Source organism: Eulemur rufifrons, chromosome 7, assembly GCF_041146395.1.
Source record: "Eulemur rufifrons isolate Redbay chromosome 7, OSU_ERuf_1, whole genome shotgun sequence".
Taxonomy (NCBI): domain Eukaryota; kingdom Metazoa; phylum Chordata; class Mammalia; order Primates; family Lemuridae; genus Eulemur; species Eulemur rufifrons.
Genome location: NC_090989.1, coordinates 123,077,920 through 123,101,243, shown reverse-complemented (window position 1 = coordinate 123,101,243; position 23,324 = coordinate 123,077,920). Strand labels below are relative to the sequence as shown.

The 23,324-nt window shown below is 41.4% G+C and overlaps 1 protein-coding gene across 3 annotated transcripts in view; it reads left to right on the top strand.

The window, feature by feature from the left end:
• The window catches only part of ACP3 (acid phosphatase 3), a 48,730-nt gene extending 26,285 nt beyond the window's left edge, over window positions 1-22,445 (top strand). For 2 of the 3 annotated variants that reach the window (XM_069473237.1, XM_069473238.1), the window contains 5 exons: window positions 688-820; window positions 5,531-5,613; window positions 8,025-8,128; window positions 11,641-11,810; window positions 21,797-22,445. In XM_069473237.1, coding sequence (XP_069329338.1) covers window positions 688-820; window positions 5,531-5,613; window positions 8,025-8,128; window positions 11,641-11,810; window positions 21,797-21,915 — 609 coding nt within the window. In that variant the 3' untranslated portion in view covers window positions 21,916-22,445. Of the gene's footprint in view, window positions 1-687; window positions 821-5,530; window positions 5,614-8,024; window positions 8,129-11,640; window positions 11,917-21,796 lie in introns of those variants that run through there. The other variant, XM_069473239.1, reaches the window with a different exon arrangement.
• The last annotated feature ends 879 nt before the right edge of the window (window positions 22,446-23,324 follow it).

Below are 23,324 nucleotides of genomic sequence, written 5' to 3'. Positions count from 1 at the left end.
ATAGGTCACTTCACTGTGGTCTCCTCTTTCATGAACTCACTCTTCCTCTCTCTCTCAATCCTGGCTTTGAAACTGGGGGATTCCTAAGCGACTCTTCCTGATGGGTAAAAAATATTGGCACAAGGTCTCTACCTGACCTGCTTGCAATTCATCCATTTAAAATACCAAGTACCTCCTGTGTGTAAAGTGCAGACTTTCCCCAAGAGCGAGTGAACCAGAAGTTGATGGAGTGGATATATATTATTGGAGGCTCCAGAAATACATTGCCTTTTCTACCTGGCCTCTCAGGCAGGTCATTCAGCTTTTAAGGGAACATCATCTAACCCTGTCAGCTTTTATCTTTCCCAAAGGCTCATAGAAAGATTTCTAACCCTTTCCTAAAGGAATGAGGTACATTCTTGCCCTCCTGCACTCCTCCTCTGCAAAATATGAATCACCCGTTGACCCTGAGTTAAGCCAAATGCTATGGAGTTGGTAGGAAGGGGCAAATTTGTTTATCAAAATTTTTCTTCCGAAAATCAATACCACTGCTTATCACAATATAAAGTCTTCTTAGAAAGAAATGGCAGGACAAGATAGACTGGCCCCGATAGTTCTTGTGGGATAATGGAAAATGTTTTAAATGAACAAAGAAAGCAGTCATAAATAAAAATACACATACAGTTTCTTCCTTTTTCTTTGCCACAGAGTGTTCACAATTTCACTTTACCCACCTGGGCCACCGAGGACACCATAACTAAGTTGAGAGAATTATCAGAATTGTCCCTCCTGTCCCTCTATGGAATTCACAAGCAGAAAGAGAAATCTAGATTCCAGGGGGGTAAGTATTAAAAAAATGAGAGGAGCATATTGGATCTGTGGTTGGATGATCTGGGTCTGAGTCCCCGTCCTCCCACTAATCAGCTGTGCCACCTCAGACAGGCCACTTACTCACCAGCTCCCACTCTGCACAATGGGGGTAATACTGATAGTAAGGATTAAAATGAATGTATGTATTCAAAGGGCCTAGAACAAATGGTACCTTGTACACAATACACTGTCAATGAACATTATGTTTTACTATAATCATCAATATTATCCACTCGGGCCTTAGTTTTCCCACCTGGAAAACAAAAGCTTTAGCCTAAAGATAAATAATCCTTTCCATGCCTTCCAGATCAAAGAATCCAGGATTTGTGTCTGGTGGTCTATAGGATGAATTTTTCAAGTGGGAGGTATGATAAAAATGGCCTGTTTTCCTGAAACCCTGCGTGGTGGTCATTGTTTAAGTTGATAAAACAGGTTTTTCAGGCCAATTATGCTCTGTAAATTAATATATATTGCAATTGACAAGTTTGTGACACAGCTTAAATTTTTCCATTAGTGCTGAAAGTTATTGAGATTTATTTATCAGTGATGCCTCTTCTTGGTTAGAATTGGCCCTTCAGAGATAGGTCACCCTGCCATAATCAAGGTGACCCAGGCAAGAGAATGCTGGATCCTTGTAATCAGGATAAGTGGGTAGAAGACAAAAGCCAGGACCAGGCAGGACAGAAGTAGATGCTGGGGGCTGCGAGGGCAGCTGGGTGGGCAGGCCAAGACACCAAATGGGGTGTCAGGCTCAGATGTCGTTAATGTAGGTGTTACTGAGCCTTCCTGGATAAGGGGTCAGGCTGCTTCTCAGTACAGAGATTGAGGCAGCCACTCCCACTGGACTGTAGATGACCTGCAAGATAAAAATTATTTGCTCTTCCAAACCTTAGTACTTGCTAGTACAACATGTTACAGAATACCAAAGACCATGTTGGAAACAACTATAAAGTTTTTGAAGAAACGGCCAATGGAGACAAAGGAAAATTATTTAAATAGTAACCTGTTCTTAATCAGAACTATCCTATTGACTAATAAAGAATCTGCATAATTCTTAAAAAAAAAAAAAAAAAACAACTAAGGATGAAGAGCAAGAGAATGTCCAACATGTCAGGTTGACATCTGAAGAAAGTCCAAGCCACAGGAGATTTTCCAGGTCAGGTTGACACATATATTCCAGACATTTTGAAGAGATTAAAACAATCACATCAGGATTCCAGCCATTGCCAGACCCTGTTCACCACAGGATCAGGGCAAGCCCATCAGAATCCCAAGAGAATGCATACAGGCAAAGCATACTGGGGGCTGGACAAGCCTGGGAGGATGTTCACTCACGGCTGCGTAACTAGAGAAAGAATTCAAACCACTGACCAGAAGAGGAGTCAATTAAAACCAGAAAGGCAGGGCTGCATGTCAGGTATAAAGAGTGAGGCAAGAGTGACCAGGAGAACATCTCATGAGGTATGAAACCAGGATGATCAAGAGAAAATTCATGTGAGATGAACAGAGTAGGTTGGGGCAAAAATTTTAAGACAGTGGCCAGATGTGGCAGACCTGCTGTTAAAGAAGTCCTGGCTGTATGGCACAGAGGCAGACTTGATAGAGATGTGCAAGTCCTTACATCATATTAAGGGCATGAGAAATAATATATGGCCCTTGAGGAAGGGAGCACATCCAGAGAGGAGCCTTAGCTGGAAGCTGCAGTGTTGGGAAAAATTGCCAGGCAGGTTACAGACTGTGTGTAGGGGCAGAGCCCAGGAAGAAACTCAATCTTATGTGCTTAACAACAAAAGATGCAGAGGGTGCCTTGTTGGCCACATAAACAAGCACCAGGCCTCATTTCTGGCCTGCCAGGTGCCAGCAATATGACTCAGTCCCAAGCCCCATCAGATGGTGGAGGGTAGACTCTTGATTTATTTCCTACAACCCAATCATGGTAGATTAGTATTCTGGCCCCTTACTACTCAAAGTGCAGTCCATTGTCCAGCAACATCGGCATTACCTAGGAGCTAGCTGGAAATGCAGAATCTCAGGCCCCACCCCAAACCAGTTGAATCAGAATCTGCATTTTAATAAAATCCCAACTTGCTTTGTACCAGACAGGGGTTGACAGTAGACTAATAATCAATGCAGGAGTACCTATATATGAATTTTAAAAATGGAGTTTATCTTAGAAACTTGCTCATCTTTCCTCCTTTTTTCCCCCTTGGCTACTAGAAGATTGCATTTGGGAGAAGCCACTTCCCCTCTCTGGATCTCAGTTCCCCCATCTGATAAGGGGATTAAACTAGAAGTGTCTCTAAGAGTCCTTCCCTGAGATGTAACCTGGTCTTGGATGCCAAAGGCTGGCACTGGTGTGTACCCACCTGTTCCACTTTGTGGAGGAAATCCCAGTGCCATTAACAAGCCAGGAAATTTTTCCCTGTGTGGTTCTGCCAAAACACAAGCTCAGACTATTGTTCAGCTCTGGCGAGGCAAGAGAGTTTTGTCAACGACTCGCTTGTTGAATGATGAATCGGCTGAACAAGGTCCTGCATAGAAACATGCATTGTCAGGCATAACACAGGAACATCAGGACTGTGACCAGCATTTCCTGACTTTTGCCAGAACTTTTATTCAGTTATTTAGTTGCAGGGATGACACGTTCAGTAAGATACACACACTTGCACACACCAAAAAAACCCTTAAGGTTAGATTAAGAATATATGGCTGCTCACATCAGTTAAGAGTCCTCTTCTTGGTCTAGACCAGGAATTGGCAAACTACTGCCTATAGAACAAATCCAGCCCACTGCTTGGTTTTACAAATAAAGTTTTATTGATACACAGTCACACTCATATTTCATTAAGTCACACACATAATTCATTTATGCATTAGTTATGGCCGCCTTCATGGTACCACCACAGAGTTGAGTAGTTGCAACAGATCTTATGACCGACAAAGCCTAAAACATTTGACATCCAGCCTTTTACAGAAAAAGTTTGCCACCCTCTGCTGCAGCCCAGGAGTGAAGGAAATGAAGTTTATGTCTTCAGAGCAATGATATTTTGTCTGGTTTATGCAGATTTAATAAAGGATGCAACAAGGAACTTAGAAGCTAGCTTTATGCTCCAGTGTGGTCTAATGATAATGAGTAAGGTTTTGACGTGCTAGATTCAAAGCCCAGCTTTTCTGCTTATAAGTTGTATAATTTTGGACAAGTTGCTGAGCCTCTCTGAGCCTCAGTTTCCCCACCTATAAAATAGAATATTGACATGCTAAAGCCTGGGGATAGTTGGATAGTCACCCCTAGTTACTCCTGGGACAAGAGTATAATCATCCCAGAGCCCAGAACTGGCAAAATGTTCACTTTCAAGGCTGCAGCCTGCCAAAAAGGCACTTGTTGACAAAGAGCAAGTTGCTGATTGAGTGGCTGTCATGCCTTTCAGAAACTTAGCTATAGAGTTTAGTGCCAACATGGCATGATGATCAAGCTGTGGGCAACCCTCTCTGGGATGGAGGGATCTAGACCTGTTATAGATGCAGCATCTAGCTTTTTCCATTCGCAGTTAAGGAAATTCTATCATCTACAGAAGGAACAGATCACCTACCTCCTTAATTAACCATTTATTGTACTTACTGGTATACAGACCTGTCTCTTCTTACTATTTTATAAGCTTTTTAGAGGACAGGGACCGTGTCTGATTCACCTAGCATGGTATCTGGCCCATCATAGCTGCTGAGTGTGTGTTTGCTGAGGGGACCACAGAGTCTGGGGTTATAGTCAGTCTGTTAACATCAATGCCCTGCTCATCACAAAACATACACACACACACACACACACACACACCCCACTCATTCTCAAGCCAGGAGAACACATGCATAGTAGAGAGACCAGTAGACAGAGACACCAGGGGATGGTTATGGAAGTCCCTGAGGCAACATGTCCTCATAACAGAATGTGGCACCACAAGGTGCCCCATAGTCTTCAGTGTCTGCAGATTGGGTGGAGACTGAGCTGTGCATCTGCCTTGCCCCCTCAGAAGGAACGGCAGTTAGGTTTTTGGAAGTGAAGGGCAAAAAGGTTTCCTCTACTGAAGACAGAACCTCAGGAAGAAGCTAAAGATGATGGTTGCCCCCCAGTAGTGACACCGAGGTAACCTAGAGAAATGGTCCACAGAAAACAGTCCATGACCTGTATAAACATCTAGAGAGCTGCCTTCGCCCTAGGACTGCCAGAGAGTGGAAGCAAGAGGGGTGAGGACAGACAAGTGCCTGCCGTGCTGTCGTTTCAGGTCTGCTCTGGAGAAGAGCACAGGCTAACTGCTGTCTTGTATGATCTGAAAAAGCCATCTGGAATTCCTTCCAAGCTTATCATCCCCCTAACCTGAGCTTTAACAAACCTGGTACGTTAGTCCCAGTGTGCCGGTGCAGCTCTCCTCACCCTGCTGGGCGAGTCGCTTAATGTCTCTGGGCTTCAGATGCCCCACCTATAAATGAGGGATAAGGCAGACGTAGGATTTAGTAAAAAATGTGTGTAAATCACACTACCTAGCACACAGCAGGCACCTAACCAAAATTAGGGGTTTACCTCTCAAGTCAGGGCAGGGAGAGTCCCCAACTAAGAATTTACAAAAAGCCCACGAACTAAAATATAAGCCTACATCTGGTTCCACTGCATTGTTGATCTGTCTTCTTTAAGGTGTCCTGGTCAACGAAATCCTCAATGAAATGAAGAGTGTAACCCAGGCATCAAGCCACAGAAAACTCGTGATGTATTCTGCAGTGAGTATTTCTGTCTTCATTTAACATCAGTTTGTATCTCTTCATTTAACATCAGTTTGTATCAAGTGTGTAATCTCTTGGAGCATGGGGCCTCATCTTCATCTTCATTTCCTCATCACTCAGAAAAGGGTAAGCACCTGCACAGAGCTTTTAGAATTAAATGCATCATTCTGGCTTTTGAGGAATTTATAGTCTGACAAGACAAATAAACATATAAACACCATACAAAGCAGTATAGAAATGCCATACAATCAAGTGTCCTAGCGCCTCAGAAAAGGTAGCCACCTCTTCTGTCCTGGGAGGATGAGAAGAGAAGCAGGAAGGCTTCCTGGAAGAGGCAGCACATGCAATACACCATGATGGAGGGGTTAGTGAGTGTCTCCTCACCAGTGTGTAGGGAGTATAAAGGGAATTATTAGAATAGAGGTGAAAGGCCTCTATCTAGAACGTTACATGGAGAAGGTGGTACCAAATTAGTAAATGTTAACTGTGCTGCCTGATACTTAGTGGCCACATTTAACTATTTAAAAAGTAATTATGATTAAGTAGAATGAAAAATTAAGTCCCTCAGTTACACTAGCCACATTTTAAATGCTCAATAGCCACATTTAGCCAGTGGCTGCTAAATTGGACAGTACAGATATAGAGCATTTCCATCATCACAGAAAGTTTTACTACACAGCCCTGATATAGAGTCTCAGAAGTTTGAGCTAGAAGGCAGCTGAAAGACCATCTTGTTCTGCTGCTTCTTTGGTTAATGTGGAGAACAGCAAGGAAGCAGCGGAGAACCCCTACAGTGTTTGCTCTGGGAAGGCAGGGCAGGGCTGACGGGATAGGAACTGCATTTCAGAAGTTAATCCCTCTTGTAGAATGACTGGATATTGGGAACAGGATATAGTGTAGAAAGCCTTTGTAATGTAGAAAAATGGGGATGAGGCCTAAAACTAGGGCAGTGACAGGACAGGAAAAGAGGTAAGTGGGTTATAAGGAGAGCTGAGTGTGCATGTTTCAGTGATGAATTGGAATGTGAGTGGAGGGAAAGGATGTGGAAGGCGAAGCCACAGACGAAGGCAGCTTTCGGGTCTCCATGGCAGGCAGAAGTGTGGAACTGTTAACAGAGGTGGTCTTGGGCCAGGTGAATGTATTGATTAGACAATGGGTTTGAAATGCCATAGGGGAATCCAAGCAGAAAACTCCAGATGGTAAAGGATAGAAGAGGGAAAGGAAAGGAGAATTGCAACTTGAGGTTAGGGCTACATTTGGGAAAAGAAAGAAAAGAGAGCGAGAGATCTTAGAGAAGACTTCCATCTTGGAGCAGGAGCCAGGGGAAGGGACAGTGTTGGGAATGTATCATGCATACAGATAGCTGCCCATGTTGTCTGTGGTGAGCAGGGAAACAGGCTGTAGTATGCTGACTCCTTCTCCCACTCCCCATGACAAAGGATTTCTTAGCTGTGGTTTGGCTAGAGAAAGCCATGTTTTCATTCATGCAAGAAGGTGAAAGGTGATTGAAGATAAAGGAAAGTTTGCTAATTGTCAGGGACTCTAAATGATACAGACTAAAGAAATAGCCCTCGGATGGAGCAGAGTGTGCTGCTTCCTGGAGAGAGGCAGGCCTGAAATTAGTCAATTCAGCCAGTTTTGTAAGTTTCTAATCTACTTTCCAGTTCTAATTTGTTGTGTGACTTCTAGCAAGTCATATCTGTAACTCCCTTTTTTTCTCTATCAGATTGCTTCCAGCCGCTTTTGAATCTGCATATGCTTTCATACAGTTTAGGCAACCCAATCTTATCCCATTTTGTAAATAGGGAAATTGGGGGTTGCCTAAGATTAGATAGCTGATCAGTGGCAAACTGGGACTTTAAACAACTCCTCTGTACCTTCCAGCCACACTGAGGTCAACATTTAACTTTATAATTTTTAAGCTGCGCCCTCTACTTCTTTACATTTTTATCCTTCCTAAACCTTTATAACCTCATATACTCTTCTACAACTTTGAATCACGGATGATGCTAATCTATAGAAAAATATAATGTAGCAGTAATGTGCTCCAAAATATTTTAAAATTTAATGAAAATCAATGAAACAAGCTAAAGAAGAGATAGACTCTATTGGGACTTAAAATCAGAAAGCTTAGTTCAAATTTACCTCCATTTAGGGGTTACATGACGTTAAGCAAGTTACTTCTCTGGGTTTCAGGTTTTCCATCTTTTAAGTGGAAATAATGATATTTATGTAAATTTCATTGCCTAGAACACAGGTGTTCTTTTCCTCTCTACGTATTAAGTCATTGGGGGCATAGGAAATTTAATTGAATCAGAAACTATCATGGTGTTCTACAGTTACTAAATGCTTACTGAATGTAAATCTGAACCAGAGGTAAAGAAAATGACTTGCTTCACTCTCTGCAGCATGACACTACTGTGAGTGGCCTACAGATGGCGCTAGATGTTTACAACGGAATGCTTCCTCCCTATGCTTCCTGCCACTTTATGGAATTGTACCTTGACAAGGGGTAAGTGCCTAAGTGCTTCACAAAATCAGTATCGCTGGACCCCAGGTTTTGTTATTGTTATTGTTGACTTAAGGATTGTTGCATCTGTCTTTGGTTTGGTTTTATATTCAGAGGGAAGAATGGTGGTGAGTAACAGTATCTTTGCTAGTCGTAACTCTTTTTTCTTTGTTTTTATGCAGACTTTTATTGGGAAATAGTGTGCATACACAGTAGATGAAAAATTGAAGAGATCTACCCTAAGTGATAGAAATTACATTTAAAAAAAATTAAGGTATTCTAGGAAGTATGCACGCATTGTTCTCTTGGAAAACACAGGCTGATAAATGGCGAGAGAAAAATTAAAGTTCTTGATGGTTATATAATAATATTCTTTCATTTAAAGACTTCAGATAGATCCATTCACTTTCTGGTGATTTATATCCGCCAGTCAAGATTCTTAAAAGTACAACTTCTGACTGGTGTTTACCTCTTTGCGACCTGGTATGCCCTTCCCCAGCTGACCACAGCTTGGCTTGAACCCACCAGAATGGTTAGAATGGCCAAATTTCCTGGTTTATCCAGAACTGAGGGCGTCTTTGGAACACGTGAGTTTCATTGTTAAAATTGAGAATGTTCTGGGAAAACTGGAAAGAGTTGATTACCATAGCCAACGTCATACCAAAAATTTGTATCTGCTGTGACAATGGCATTCTCTTTGGGAGGAGAAGGAGGAGGTGTTTTGGGCAAGTTACCAGAGCCCATAGGATATTATTGGTGGAATAAGAGCAAGGAAGGGGCTGCATTAAAGCAATGACCCCAGAGTTTTGTTTCAGGGTTAGCTGGGGAGATATATTTGGCCCTTCCCTCAAGGCATCCACAGTAGCTGCATAGCAGCTTGACTCTGCATTTACACAGGGCCTGTGCTCAGAAGAGCCCATGCTTGTTTTAATGATCTGCTGTTGCCACCTTGAAATTCTAAATAATTTTTAAACAAGGGGTCCTGCATTTCGTTTTGCAAATTTTATAGTCTTGAATGTAGTTTTGTGGTCCCCTGAATTTATAGAGTAGAAAAGTAACAGCACAGAGACCTCATTCTCAACCAATATGTTCACTGCTTACAAAGAAAGTGGGTCCTGCCCAGTTAGGGAAGGGTAGATAGACCCTTTACGGAACCTCTAACTGGGTTCCAGGCAGAATGAAGTAGAACTAAAATGTGGTCTTAGCTAACCTTGCTCTCAAATATCTAGCGTCAGAGTGGAGAGACAAGATCCTCAAAGTGGAGGCTAGCTAAATAGAGCATCAAATGGGAATGAGAGGACTAGAGACATAAAGTGTTCTCTTAACAACAAGCTCTGCACAAGTCTGCCCCTCTGAAGGCCAGCTCTGGACATAGAGTTAATCAGCCCAGCCAAAATTCCAGGATCAGCTCTAGGAGCAGGCCCCATCTCTTCAGGGGTAAGAGAAGCTACTGACTTTGCTCAGACTTTACTCTCTGGTTTCTGCACCTCCGTGGTCTAGAGCTTGCTTTACAAGCGCATAGCAGCATTTTCTCCCACTGAATTGCTTTCTCTCACTACTTTGAGTAAATCCATGTTATGAGTCAAGTATGGGGTAGGGTATTTTTTTCTACTGAGACACATTGACATACAGAAAAAAAATTAACCAAGGGCTACGTACAGGTCAAATCAAGTTTATGTTATATTGAGATGTTTTTATTTGGCACTCCACAGAAATATCAAAGGTTAAACTTGATTGCTTTTAAATTAGGAACAAGGAGGCTTCAAATTACCAAATATTGTATATGCCTCCTTGTTAGGTGATCCTGACTGTAAGGTGATACCACATTTTCCCTATGAAAAGATAAGGAGGGAGACGGAGAATGTTTTAGATTTCCAAATATCTTAAATATATAAACTGTTCAGGTAGCCACATATATACTTAAAAGGTTTTATTTTTAGTTAGGTACATAAATTTAAAACCACAGACTATATAAAATAAGTTGAAAAATATTGATTTTTTTCCATTTTCACATTTTATGAAGCAATTTTATCCAAACTCTTTGTATGCATCTTTAGCTTGTATCTTTACCACTAGATCCAATTTTGAGTCCCCTAAAACAGTTTTCCAGATATATTAACTAATACGAGTAATTTTGATTTCTGTACAAATGAACCTCAAATTCTTAGAGTCTTAGCCCAGTGGAAAGTAATTTTTCCCTTAGCTAACAGTCCAATGCAGGTGTTCCTAGTCAATAGGAAGCGAACTCACCCAAATGTGATTCACCTGTGCTGGTTCAGGCACCCAGGGCTCCCTCTTTGGGGCCTACAGTTTCAAGAGTGCTATGCTCATTTGCAGGCAGCTTGTAGAAAGGAATGAAAGAGTGAAGAAGGCAACCTGGTATCAACCACTTCAGCCCAAAAGAAGACATATCATTTCTGCGTACATTCTACTAATTTAAATTAGTGACTTGGTCCTACTGAGGTGATAGAGAGTCTGGAAATATAGTCACTTCTGAGCCATAACTCTATTCTATGGGAAGCAAATCATAAATTTTGATGTACTATTGGTCATCTAGGCCAGTCATCTTGAGACGGAAGATACCATCACTGGAAAAGTTATTCCAAGATACAAGTATTCATTCATATATTAGGAAAGTTTTTAAAAACTTATTTTATAAGTGAATATTTGCAGTTACTATGTTTATATGGCTTTTTAAAGTGATATTTTAAAAGGCTTGTTTATAACAACATCCAAAAGTTGCAATTGTGAGGTTAACTACTCCAAAAAGGGTCACTAAATTCTACTTGAATTTCTCTCCTGCCTCTCTAATCAGCAAATGACTTCCATAAGCAACTCATACTAGTTTTACTGAGGTTAGTTTAGGCCATTGGACCTTCCCCAAACAGCACATTGTTTTTGGAAATAAAGTACTGAGAAAGCCCTTCTTAATATGACACAATGTAAGGACTTGAATATTTACCCACTCCCTCTTTCTGAGGGTTACTTTTTTGATAAAGCCTTGTGGTGTATTCTATTATAGCACATATGCTACATAATATTCAGTTACATGTTTATGGCCTAGCTTAGGAGAGGGGAGATACATCCAGCGGAAGGACTGAAAGAAATATTGAGAGAGGAAAAGAGGAAAAAAAGGAAGCAGCAAATTTGTAAAGAAGGGAATAGAAGGAAAAATCCAATGCCTCCACCTGCCCCCACTTCTTATTCAAAGGCTCATCAAGGTCCCACCAGCTCCCCAGCCGTTGCCTCTCACCTCCTCCTCTGATTAAGCATCTGGTCTCTACCTCCTATGCCCCTGTTCATCTAACAAACCAGCCCTCCCATTTCCACCTTCCAAATCTGTCCCACCTGCTGCAATCTCCCCATTCCCACACCTAAATTGGCTAAAATCTCGTTCCCATAAGTTTTTCCACTAGTCCCTCACCTGACATGTTACAGTCCAGGTGGAAAGAAACTCAGCAGCAGTTCAACAACACAGAATTAACAGAGCTCTCCTGTCCGCCTTTCTCCCCCAGGCAGTACTTCGTGGAGATGTTCTACCGGAATGAGACCCAGCACGAGCCGCATCCGCTCACACTACCAGGCTGCACCCATAGCTGTCCGCTGGAGAAGTTTGCTGAGCTGGTTGCCCCTGTGCTCCCTCAAGACTGGTCTGCGGAGTGCAGGATCACAAGCGACCACCAAGGTACCAAGGACATTCCAGATTAGTGTGCACAGAGATCTCCATAGAGACAGCAGATGCCCTAGGATATAAACCCCCAGCTTTGAGGAAAATGGGTTTTGGATGATAATTGTATGTTTCAGGGACCCTCAACTTCAGGAAACTCCTACTCCTCCAACCTGGCCCTGCCCCCACTTGCCATAAAATTTAACTTATTTTTTTTTTCAGTGTTAATGTAAAAGGGCATCAGTGCCAAAATATAATCAGAAATAAAACTTAGGTCAAAGTTCATAGGGCTGCCATGTGCTATATGATTGATCTCACAGGACCTTTTGTTATTTAAAGACTCCCAGATTTTCCTTGAGCAGGCTGTTCCTTAAATGCCTGAAGTGGGATAGATTTCAAACAACGCCCACAATCTAGGGTGGGAGCAAGGAAGGGAAGATGTTAATCATAGGCTCCCGGGCAAAGGAGCAACTTACCCATCAGTTCCAGCCTTCTCTCAAGGGGAGGCAAAGAAATAAAACACAGTGGAGACATCTGGAGAAGTATTCTCCACTGGGAACATGGTACTATCTGTTTTTTATATTTATGTTAAAACATATTGGGCAGCAGAGCTGAAAAATAAAAGCCTCTTTGTGTTCTTTGGCCCTGGAACATTCATGTTCCTTTTAAAGAAACAAAAATCAAACTTTCCAGGAAGATTTGACATATGCAGTATGAATGCATACTGCAGTTCTTGGATTATATACATCATAGCAAAGAACTCATCTGATGAGAGTAAGAGATTGAGGCTCAACTCATCAGAGGTGAGAGCACTGCACGATGGAGTTTCTCTTGAAGCTCTGGTGGCAAGAGATATTGAATCTAAAGTTGATTTAAGAGAGGAAGACACATATCAAACTGGAGCAAAATTAGAAATGTAACAATGTTCTGAGTACCTCCAAGTTCAAAACTTAATGGAACGTTGAGAGTGTGGTTGTGAAATCTGTTCAAGGAACAAAAGGAACGTGTAAGGCTTTGATTCTGGTATCTTCAGAAAACCTAAGCAAAAACACAGATTGTCCTGCTGAAACTGCTCACTGTGCGAGAAGAAATCATGTTTGAATGATACTCTTTACAGTCCTATAGAACTGCCATGTGGCAGATGCAACACATCCAGAGAACATGGTGCTACATTACCATTACGGGTAAAGATGAGATGGTTTCTAGAGATGGCTTCTACTGGATGCCAAACTCTAGAGCAAAACCATCCCCTCTCCTGGTTGGTTCACAGAATGACTGACACAAGACATCGATTGATATGCTGCTTTGTGTTATTTCTTTCCCAAGTAAATGTTTGTCCTTGGGGACATTATCTATGCTTGTAACTTTCTTCTAGCAATGAGCCAAATGTAAAATAGTGAATAAAGTCATTATTAGGAAGCTCAAAAGCATTACTTGTATAATGAACTATGAAAAACATGTGTGTGTGCTTAATTAGAATAAAATTAATGCAGGCAGATTTCAGGGGCTCTCTTTTTGGGGGGGTTGTTTTAATGTAACAGGAGGGAAAATATTAATATAAAGTAAAAATATTTGACTGGCTTAAATGAACATTTTACACTGAAAATTAGTTTGGACTTTACTTCTTCAGATAAAGGCTAAGCTGTGGATTGCTCGTCCTCATCTGTTTAAGATGGAACTTGCTAAGAAAACGCCCTCAGGAAGTGCACAGTGTACTAGGGAAGTAAAGCGATACATACAGTATTACACAGAATGACAAGGGTTATGTCTTATGACTACACTGCTTGGAATGGAAACAAGAGTTACCCAGATTTAGAGGGAGGAAGTAAGGAGGGTCAGGGAAGCTTTCTGCAGGAGGTAGCAACTGCACCACGTGAAGTCAGTTTGGATGGAGGTTTCTAATGGTGTGGAACAAAGTATTTGAAAGACATTCATCAAATGTCTTGGTGGCTTGAAGCTGGAAAGGACAGGGCAGTTACTCAGCAGAAGATTCAGGACCTGAAGAGATTCCCACAGGTCTCATTCAAGGAGGCATTTCTAAAAAGACAAAAATATCAGCTCCACAAGAAAAAGGATTTTATCTGGTGTGTTGTCTGCTCTATCTGCCCTTTAACCTAAAAGTGCCTGTACCAGGCATGGATTGGTGCTCAATAAATATTTGCTCAATTAATGTATAAATTAGTTACCTTTCCTCTCTGTACCTACTCTTTTCTCTCTCGATTAGCAGCAGTACCCTGTAACCTAGGAGTCATTTTTCCGCACCTTCTCCAGTCCCTGTAGTCACTCACCTCTTCTTGTCAAGTCTACCTGCACTATGTTTGTAGCATTCCTTTCCTCAAAACATCAATATCAAAAATTCATTGTCTAAGTAGAGTGAAGTATGATCAGCAGCAAAATATGTTCATAAAAAGAAAACACAGGAGTTGGTATGCTGTAGCCAGCTCATACAGATCTCGAGAGTGGAATGTGCACATCTCTTCCCAACCCTGAGTTCAGCAACTTCACTTTGGCAGCTTGAAGTTGGTCATGGCAGGAATATTTTTACCACAGATATCAGCAAAGGCTACAGATCAGAAGTGTTTTATGTTTTGTTTTTTTGATCCAGTTTACCAGCACACTGCTGGTTTTAGCTCGTAGAAAGCTTGTTAAGAGTTTCTGACGTAAGGTGGTCCTGAGTAAAGTTAAGTTCAATATTTGAACTTCTTTAAGTAAAAGGGAATAGATTTGTTCACTCACTCTTAAAGAGTGATACTAGGAGCAGCAGGTAAAAATTGGAGGAAGACAGATTGTCCTTAAGTGTTGGGAAATTCCTGAGGCAGGAAGTGACCACTGGGCTGGGTGACTACTTGCCTTGGCAGAGTTACTATAAACCGGTTCAAAGCATGGAAGTTTATAGGGGTCGAATGACTCCTCAGCACGGCCACCAAATTTGGCAAATAAAGGGATGGATGTCCAGCTAAATTTGACATATAGCACTAATTGCTGAACTTTTATAATTCATTGGAAAAAAACAGAACACAAGACAGGGTATTCTGAGAAAGCCAGTTCAGGAAGCAGGACAAAATCATTAAATACAGGACACGCCCTGTATATACAAGTTGCCCAACATCCCTGCTTCTTAGGGTATTTCCACCCATAAAATTCTACCATAATTATAAGCAGTGTTTTTAGCTAGTACTACTAGGCCCAGTTAACCAGATCATATCAATTAAATTAACCAGAGTCTTTGCTGGAAAATTCATAAGACTGTGTTTCATACTGTGTTACTTGAAAATAATAAAAATTTGTTTTAAAAAAAGCTTCTTTAATTTCAAAACTTTACTAAGACAATCAGACTTTCTTCACTAGTGCTCTCCCACCTCCTGCGTCAATATATAACTCTAGTTATTTCACAAGAGGGAGGTTTACTGGTGGGAAATTCCAGTTTCCTCTCAGTATCTCTGTAAAGCTGAGAATCTACGGTACATATACACATTCCCAAGATTCAACCATGAGCTTCTTAAAATTTTTTCTCTTTAAATCATCAGCCAGTAGATAATGCCTGGTGCTTTCCACTAGTATTTGCTAATTGAATAAATGTTCAGCCCTCCATCCCTAGCCTGACTTCCTCATGCCTGGGCCCAGATGTCAGAAGCCTAGCATTCAGTTAATAAATAGGGGAGAGGAGCAACAAATGAGCCTCAAAAGTGATTGCATGCTACAGCCCCAACTGTTGGCCATGCATACACATGTACACACCAACGTGCCTGTGTTATTTGACCTGTGTTTTCAGCACAGTTGCTGGGTGTGCTCTTGTTCCTCCATTGCTGTTAGGAGCCCCTGTTCAATGATATCCCATCCAGCACCACCACCACCACCCCAAGATATGAGGCCACCTGATTGTACCACCATTTTCCTCATTCTTATTGCCATTAACATCAGTCTCCCAGGACATATCTCATTGCTTGCTAAAGAGATTGGGAACTTGCTTTGGCATGTGCCAGTTTGCTCCTCACTCCCACGCCTTCCCTTAACCTAGGCAAGTCCGACAGTCACCATGCTGACCTTCCCATGCCCTGCCCACTGTACCAGTACAGCCCTAGACAAACTATGGGTGTTGAAACTTCTATTCCATCCTCAGCTGGGTCTTTCAACACCACTTGGTAAATGTATTCACCTTTACTGGACCCTTTTCCAGCTCTCTACAGGAAGGCCTTTTTATTTTTCCCAAACTTCTGATTCCATTTTATCATCTTTATTCTTATAAGCAAGACAATCCATTGATAACTCTTTCAAGTTCTCTTCTCACTGCCTCAAAATATCTCAGTAGCTTTAACTTTCTTTTGCTGTTGTCCCCAGGAAAACCTGTCCGTGCTTGAGTGGACTGCGTCCTCTCGCTGTGCATATGATCCCACCCCGACAGTCTCCTCGGGACCTCGCTGAATCTCTTAGTTAGCATCATTTTCCTCCTCGGCACTAGTTCCTTCCTTTCTACTATGAAAATGTCCAAACATCCTCTCATCAAAACACCTTCAAGTGCCTGTTCCATCTCACTCTCTTCAATACTAATTTTCTTAAACTAATGATTTACATTCTCTAGCACTATTTTCACATCTCCTCCTTAACTACTCTGTAAAATTATGTCTATCTCTCCATCATCTCTTTTTTAAAACATCCCCTTTTAAAGTTATCAGTGTCTAACTCAGTGGCCTCTTTTTCTTTCCTTATAAAGCAGGGGTCAACACCCCTGCTATCCAGAGAAGAAAGCTGAAACTTAGAGAATAACATGCCACAAGTAGTAGGGTCAGGATTCAAACCTAACACTCTCCAGCACCAGATTTCTACTATAGCATATTCCCCTTTCATTCCACACTGCCTTATGAACTATTCCCTTAGGGCGATTTCCAAAAATAGGATTAGTGGGTCAAGGTACATGAATATTTAATGAAAATAGATATTTATTGAGTATCTATTATGTACTCAATATGTACCTATGTCCCAGGCATTAAGTTTGCTGAGGAAACAGCAGCAGATAAAAAGGCTGTCCCCATGTGACCTGTAGACCTTGGAGGGTAAGGAGGAGAAGACAAGGACAAGGTGATAAAGAATTAAACCAGCCCTAACAGCCTAGGGCTGTCAGTGAGTCCTGTTATGAAGGGCATACAGGTAGCAACAAGGACACAGCAGAGGCAGTTAGCCCAAGACTTAGAGGTCAGAGAAGGCTTCTCAGAGGAGTGATGTTTAAACCAAAACCTGAAGGAGAAAAGGAATTAACCGGGTAAACAGGTGAGGAGAGAGGAGGATGTTACACTCAAAAGAGGAGAAAGTAGAAAGGCCAAGAGGCTAAAGGTAGCATTGGGCATTTCGGAACTGGGAGAAGTCTGGTGAGTGTGCGGAGGACGGGGGCAGAGGGGCAGGAATCTCATGGTTCATAGGTCAAGCTGAGTAGCTATGGTCATTAAAAGGGTTTAGGCAAAGGACAGATACTGTAATTGGCTTCTTGTTTTAGGAAGATTCTTTGGCTTTAATGGGCAGAGTGGATTGGAGAAGAGTGAGACTGGAGGCAGGAGAACAGTTAGGAGGCTGTTATGATATTCGAAGGACTAGGAAGAGTAAAAGAGAAAAGCAGACTATTCAAATGGTGAAAAGAAGTAGGATAGACAGGACTTGAGGATTAATGGCAAGAGGGAGAGGCTTTTGACGCATATTGCCAAAGTGGTTTTCAAAAAAGTAGTGCCAATTTACACTACCTTCAGCAACTTTTGTGTATTTCCATGCAGGACACCTTCTCAGTCATTACCTGTATTGGACCTCCTTGTAGTAAGACACAGTTGATCACACTCTCTTTTCTCAGCTTTGCTCTGCCAAACGCTTAAAATTTTTTACATTCCAAGGGAGCATATAATTTAAAAATAAGTAACATCGAATAGAGAGTGCATGCACGCACACAAGAGAGCCTTGTCCCTTCTTTGCTCTCAGGCTCCTCATTCTAGATGCCCCGAGAGCCAGTATACCCAGGCCTCTGTCATCTACATCTGCAATCCTTGTTTCCACATCTAATCATAGAATTCTTGACCTGTTTCCCAGCTGCCTACAAATCATCTCTATCAGGATAATAACCTATCTCAATTCCACACTGGAAACAAAATTTATTATTTTTTCTACTCCAAACTAATCCTTTTTTGTGGTCCAAAACTCAATTCATCTTCTCAGTCACTCAAAGAGGAACCCATGAGATTGCCTTGACTGTAACTTCTCCCTTATCAACATATTTAGCGGGTTACCAAAGCCTGTTAATTCTACTTCATGGGCATCTCTTCAATTCCCTCATCTGCATTCCCAGGGCCACAGCTCCAGCTCTGAGCCCTCAGTACCCTATCCAAGGTATTCAATAGCTCCCTACCAGGACTCCCATCCCACCATCCTATCTTTTCCACAGTTATTTTTTTTTTAAAAAACAGAGATTGGGCCTTGTCATTTCCTTGTGTAATAATTGCTGAGGGCTCCCATTTGCCCCATGTCAAACCAGACACTCTAAAAACTGGGCCCCAATCTATACATCTGGTCTTACCTCTCTGAAGCCTATGCTCCAGCCACATGTAACTGCTCACTATTTCCCAAACATCCCCTTGTGCAACTGCAGCCCCTTTCGTCTCATGGCAAAATCCTACTCACCTTGCAGGCCAGCTCAAATCTCAGAAGACTTTCCAAACTCTTTCCTCCCAGATAGAATACACTCTGTTGATTGCAACTTTCTCTTTGTTCCAAAGGGCATATCTTTTATGCCTCCCTTTTAGTATTTATCACATTATCTCAGAATTGTCTATCTGGTTCTCCCACTAGACGTTGAGCTCCTTAAGAGCAGAGATGATGGAACCTCAGTACTCAGCACAGCCTGCCTGGCACATCATGTGTGCTCACTGCATGTCTAGGGAGGAAAGAAGGAAGGATAGCAGGGAAGCATATCCCATGGGACTACTATGATAACAAAGCCAACAAAAATAACTGAAAATAAATTTCTAAATGCAAAAAGGCAGCCATGAAAATAGATTTTAAGAATAATTAGTATCTATCTTCCGCCCTCGTTTCCCTTTAGTTCTTTCTTTCCTTCCTCAATTTCATTTAGTCCCCTCCAACTTATATTAACCCCATCTCCATTATTTCTAATGACACTACCCCTCAGGGTATAACTTTATTAATAATCACCTTCTCATGATGCTAAGAAGCATCCTGGCATCAAGGAAAAACACTGGACTAAGAGTTGGGAACCTGTAAGTTCTAAGTCATTAATTTTTTGTACAAATATATATTTTATATATACATATATGTGCCAGATACTGTTCTAAGTGCTTGGGATACATTCATGAGCTAAAATGACAAAGGTTCCGGCCTTCATGTAGTTTATATCCCATTAGAAGGAGAGAGGGGAAGATAACACATAATAAACATAATAATTAAGTGCTTTGGAAGATGAGGATCATAAGGGCCAAGTTGGGGTGGAAGTGGGGGAAAGTGTACAAATTGCACTTTTAAGTGGGAAAGCTTCATTGAGAAGACGAGTTTTAAGCAAAGAAAGTAAGGGAGTGACCTAATCCAGGGATGTATGGGAAGAGCATTCAGGCAATGGTAACAGCTATAGCAAAATCACTAAGGCACAGAGTGCTTGGCACGTTTGAAGAACTGCAGAAGGGCTATGTGGCCAGAAGAGAGTGAGTGAAGGGAGAGTGGTAGGAGAAGAAATCCAAAGGGTTAACACGTTAACTGTTGTGTGAGTTGTATTTAACTCACACTAGTTTTGACCCCAGGGGCCTTGTGAAGAATATGTAACTCACACGTCTCTACTTTGGGAGTTGTGTGAACTATTTTTCAATTTGCATATAACTCACACACAGAAAACAATAAAAAATAACAAATTTTTCATTAAATTAGAAAGGATCATTTTGTTTTTGAAATTTTTATTCTATTTTTGTAATAAAACACTGTGGCCCCAAGGGGAAAAAAAAAATTTTTTAGTGTATCAGTCAATGTGTGAATAGGGGCCAGATGCTGTAGAGCCTTATAAAATCAGGACATTAGCTTTTATTCTGATTGAGATGAACATTTATTGCAGACTTTGTTTTTAAGCAGAGGAGTGACATGATTTGACTTGAAGTCCTTTGGCTGCTGTGTTGAAAACAGAATGTAAAGGAGAAAGGATAGAAGCTAGGGAACAAGTCATGAGGCCATTGTAGTGATCCTGACAAAAGATGATGGTGGTTCAAGGCAAGGTGGTGGCAAAGAAGAGGAAAAGTCATCAGTTTGGGGATATATTTTTTGGTAAAACTAACAGGATTTCCTGACAGATTAGGTATCGGATGTGAGAGAAAGAAAGGAGTCAAGGAAGACTCTGAGGAATTTGTCCTGAGCCAACAGAAGAAGGGAGCTTCCATCAACTCAGATGGGGCAAGGGTGTGAGAAGGAAAGATTTGGTGTGAGCGGGAGGATGGAGGGATTGGAATTTCGGTTTTGGACTTGTTGAGACTGAAATGCCTACTACATGTCTAAGGGAATATGTCAAGTACCCAGCTGGATGTAAGAGTCTTGAGCTTGAGATAGAGGTCAGGGCTGAAGATTTAAACTTAGAAGTCATTAGTGAATCAATGATTTTTAAAATCATAAACCTGATAAGATCCCATGTATTCCAAGACCACTACAATCATCTGCTTGACCTTAACCAAATTATCTAATCTCTTTGCTTCTTATTTTCCTCATACTTAGGATGATAATGTTAGACTAAACCAGTGATTTTCACCTGTGTTCCATGCATCACTAGGGTTCTATAGAAAGAGATGACAGAATCAGAGAGATGCTTTCTCTCCCACTGCCTAAGCCAACAAGCAGCCCTATATTTTCATGAGGAAAAGATATACCTTTAGAGATGGTAAAAACTGGTGTTTATTATGGGTATACTACAGTAGACTGGGGGTGTGTGTAATAGAGTAACTTTCCAGATGAAGTAATAAATTAGTATCTCATACAAAAATGACCCCATATATCTGCTTCATGACTGGTCAGCTTCAAAGGGATGTGTGTATCTGGGAAGCTGAGGTGAGAGGATTGCTTGAGGTCAGGAGTTCAGGACCAGCCTGAACAAGAGTGAGATCCTGTCTTTACAAAAAAAAAAAAATAGAAAAATTAGCTGGGCTTTTGCCTATAGTTCCAGCTTCTTAAGGAGGCTGAGGCAAGAGAATTGCTAGAGCTCAGGAGTTGGAGGTTGCAGTGTGCTATGATGACACCATTGCACTCTAGCTGGGGCAACAAAGCGAGACTCTCAAAAAAAAGAGCAGGGGGGAATGTGTACATATTAGCAATAGTACACAGTTATGCTAAAAATGTTTGCCATAGTCAACATGTGCTCAAGGTTGCCTCTCTAAAACATATTTACCTGAAAATCAAATTGAAAAATTGAAAGATTTCATTTTTTTTTTTTTTTTATTTCAGCCTATTATGGGGGTACAAAAGTTCAGGTTATATATATTGCCCATGTCCCCCCATCCCCCCTAGTCTGAGCTTCAAGTGTGTCCATTCCCTAGACAGTGCACATTGCACTCATCACGTAGGTATACACCCATCCCCTCTCCCCACCCCATCCCCCCATTTCTTTTAGATCTAATTGATTGCAGTTGAGTGTTCAGAATTTCCTTTGACCCTGAGACCATGAACAATTGTTAGTTTAACTGTAGAAAAATGCATAAAGTTGGTGCTATAAGACAACCTTAAAAATTCTGCAGCCAGTTATCCTCCCTTTATAGTGGGGAGCTAAGTCCCAAGGGTCAAAGGTCATACTAGAACTGGAACCTAGGTCATTTCCTGACTCCTAATCCTGTGCTCTTTTTTTTTTTTTTTACCACACTATGCTGATTTCAAGGCTACTGCAGAAGCTCCTCTGAAATTTGCAATTAAGGCAAAAATCAACACTCATGTGTGATCTTCATGTTTTCCTAACATATTAATTTTACATTAATACTTTTCCCATTTTTCCACAGTTCTAAGGATTGTCCTTGCCATTGCCTTTTGCCTGGTATCTGGTGTCCTGGTGGTGCTGCTGTTTACGCTTATTCGTCATGGGCCCTGCTGGCATAGAGACTCCTATGGGAACATCTGAACAGATGATGGAACAAGAAAGGACAAGCCAGGCCAACCTCATTGCTCAGTGATGCAGCATCTGAAGGACAGGCTTTTGCCATGTGGGCATTGCCCTGCCCACACCCTTCCTTCAGAACCTGCCTGGAGGAGGGTCTGAACTCACAGCGACCCATGGATAGCTGCTGGACTGACAGATGAATGAACACCCAGGCTACTTAGTTAGGTCTTCTCATCATTGCATGGTAGTGCAGGCTGCTCATTTGGCTAGAAAGAGGCACTTCTGCAGAGGATAGTTGTATTCTCTGACACAGATGTCTAGAGAGAAATAAGAAATCAAATTCCAACCAGCTTTTGTCTGCAAAGCGCAAAAGGTAAGAAGGTGGACAAAGACATAGATTAGAGAAAACTGGATAATGGAGAAAGTTATATTAAAAGTACTATTATACAGGATGATTCTTAAAAAATAAGACCCAATCAGAAATTATAAACTTTTTCCTTAGCTCTTAAGTAGATTTAATACATACACATACACACACACACACACACACACCCCCCACACACACCCCTGAAAAAAAATCCCTACCCAGTGTTTGGTAGCTAACAGATTTCTGTGTGTGTGTGTCTGTATACTAACACACATATATGCACATATCCATATTTAAAATACCTTCAAAAGTATTTAATTCTCAGAAACTGTAGTATCAACCAATTTAGATGTGACTCAGGTAACTTTCCCGCAATTTCTATAGTGAGAATAACTGGAAAATCCACGTAACCATAGATCTTGTTTACCTCCACTATCACAGCTAGGTATTTATACAGTTTGATTTCTTTATTTCATTTTAAAATTATAAGATCTTACTTTGACAAATGCTATTCATGGCCATGATGACATGATAATGTATTTTAATTGCCACAAACAGGTCTGAGGTAGAAAGAAAAGTGGACGGAGGGTTGGCTGCTCACTGCCCCAGCTCTGCACTGGCTTTGGGCCCACGACTCGGGACACATTCTTTTCTATCTTAAACTTTGGTTTCCTAATCTAAAAATAAAGAATCTGGCTTAGATGAACATAGAAGTCACATCTAGTTCTCAGGTTCTGTAAACAATTTTTTTTCATTTTATGCTACGGATGAGTCATTGCCCAAGCAAACGCTGTCATGGATGGTACCATGGTGATAAGCCTGACATTTACGCCACACAATTTTATTCTGCTCTGAACCCCTAACCATCCAGTTGGTGGGAAATTCAATCTCACGCCTCAGTAGGGTTCTCCACCTCCAGGTCGCAGAGTATACCTGGTGAGAGGAGTCAAAGAAGGGTCCTCTAGGCCTCTGTCCACACTGGTCTCTGATCAGTTCATTGTCCAGGCCCACACAGTCTTCTGAAGGTAGGCAGAGGACATCTGTGCCATGGCTCCCAAAAATA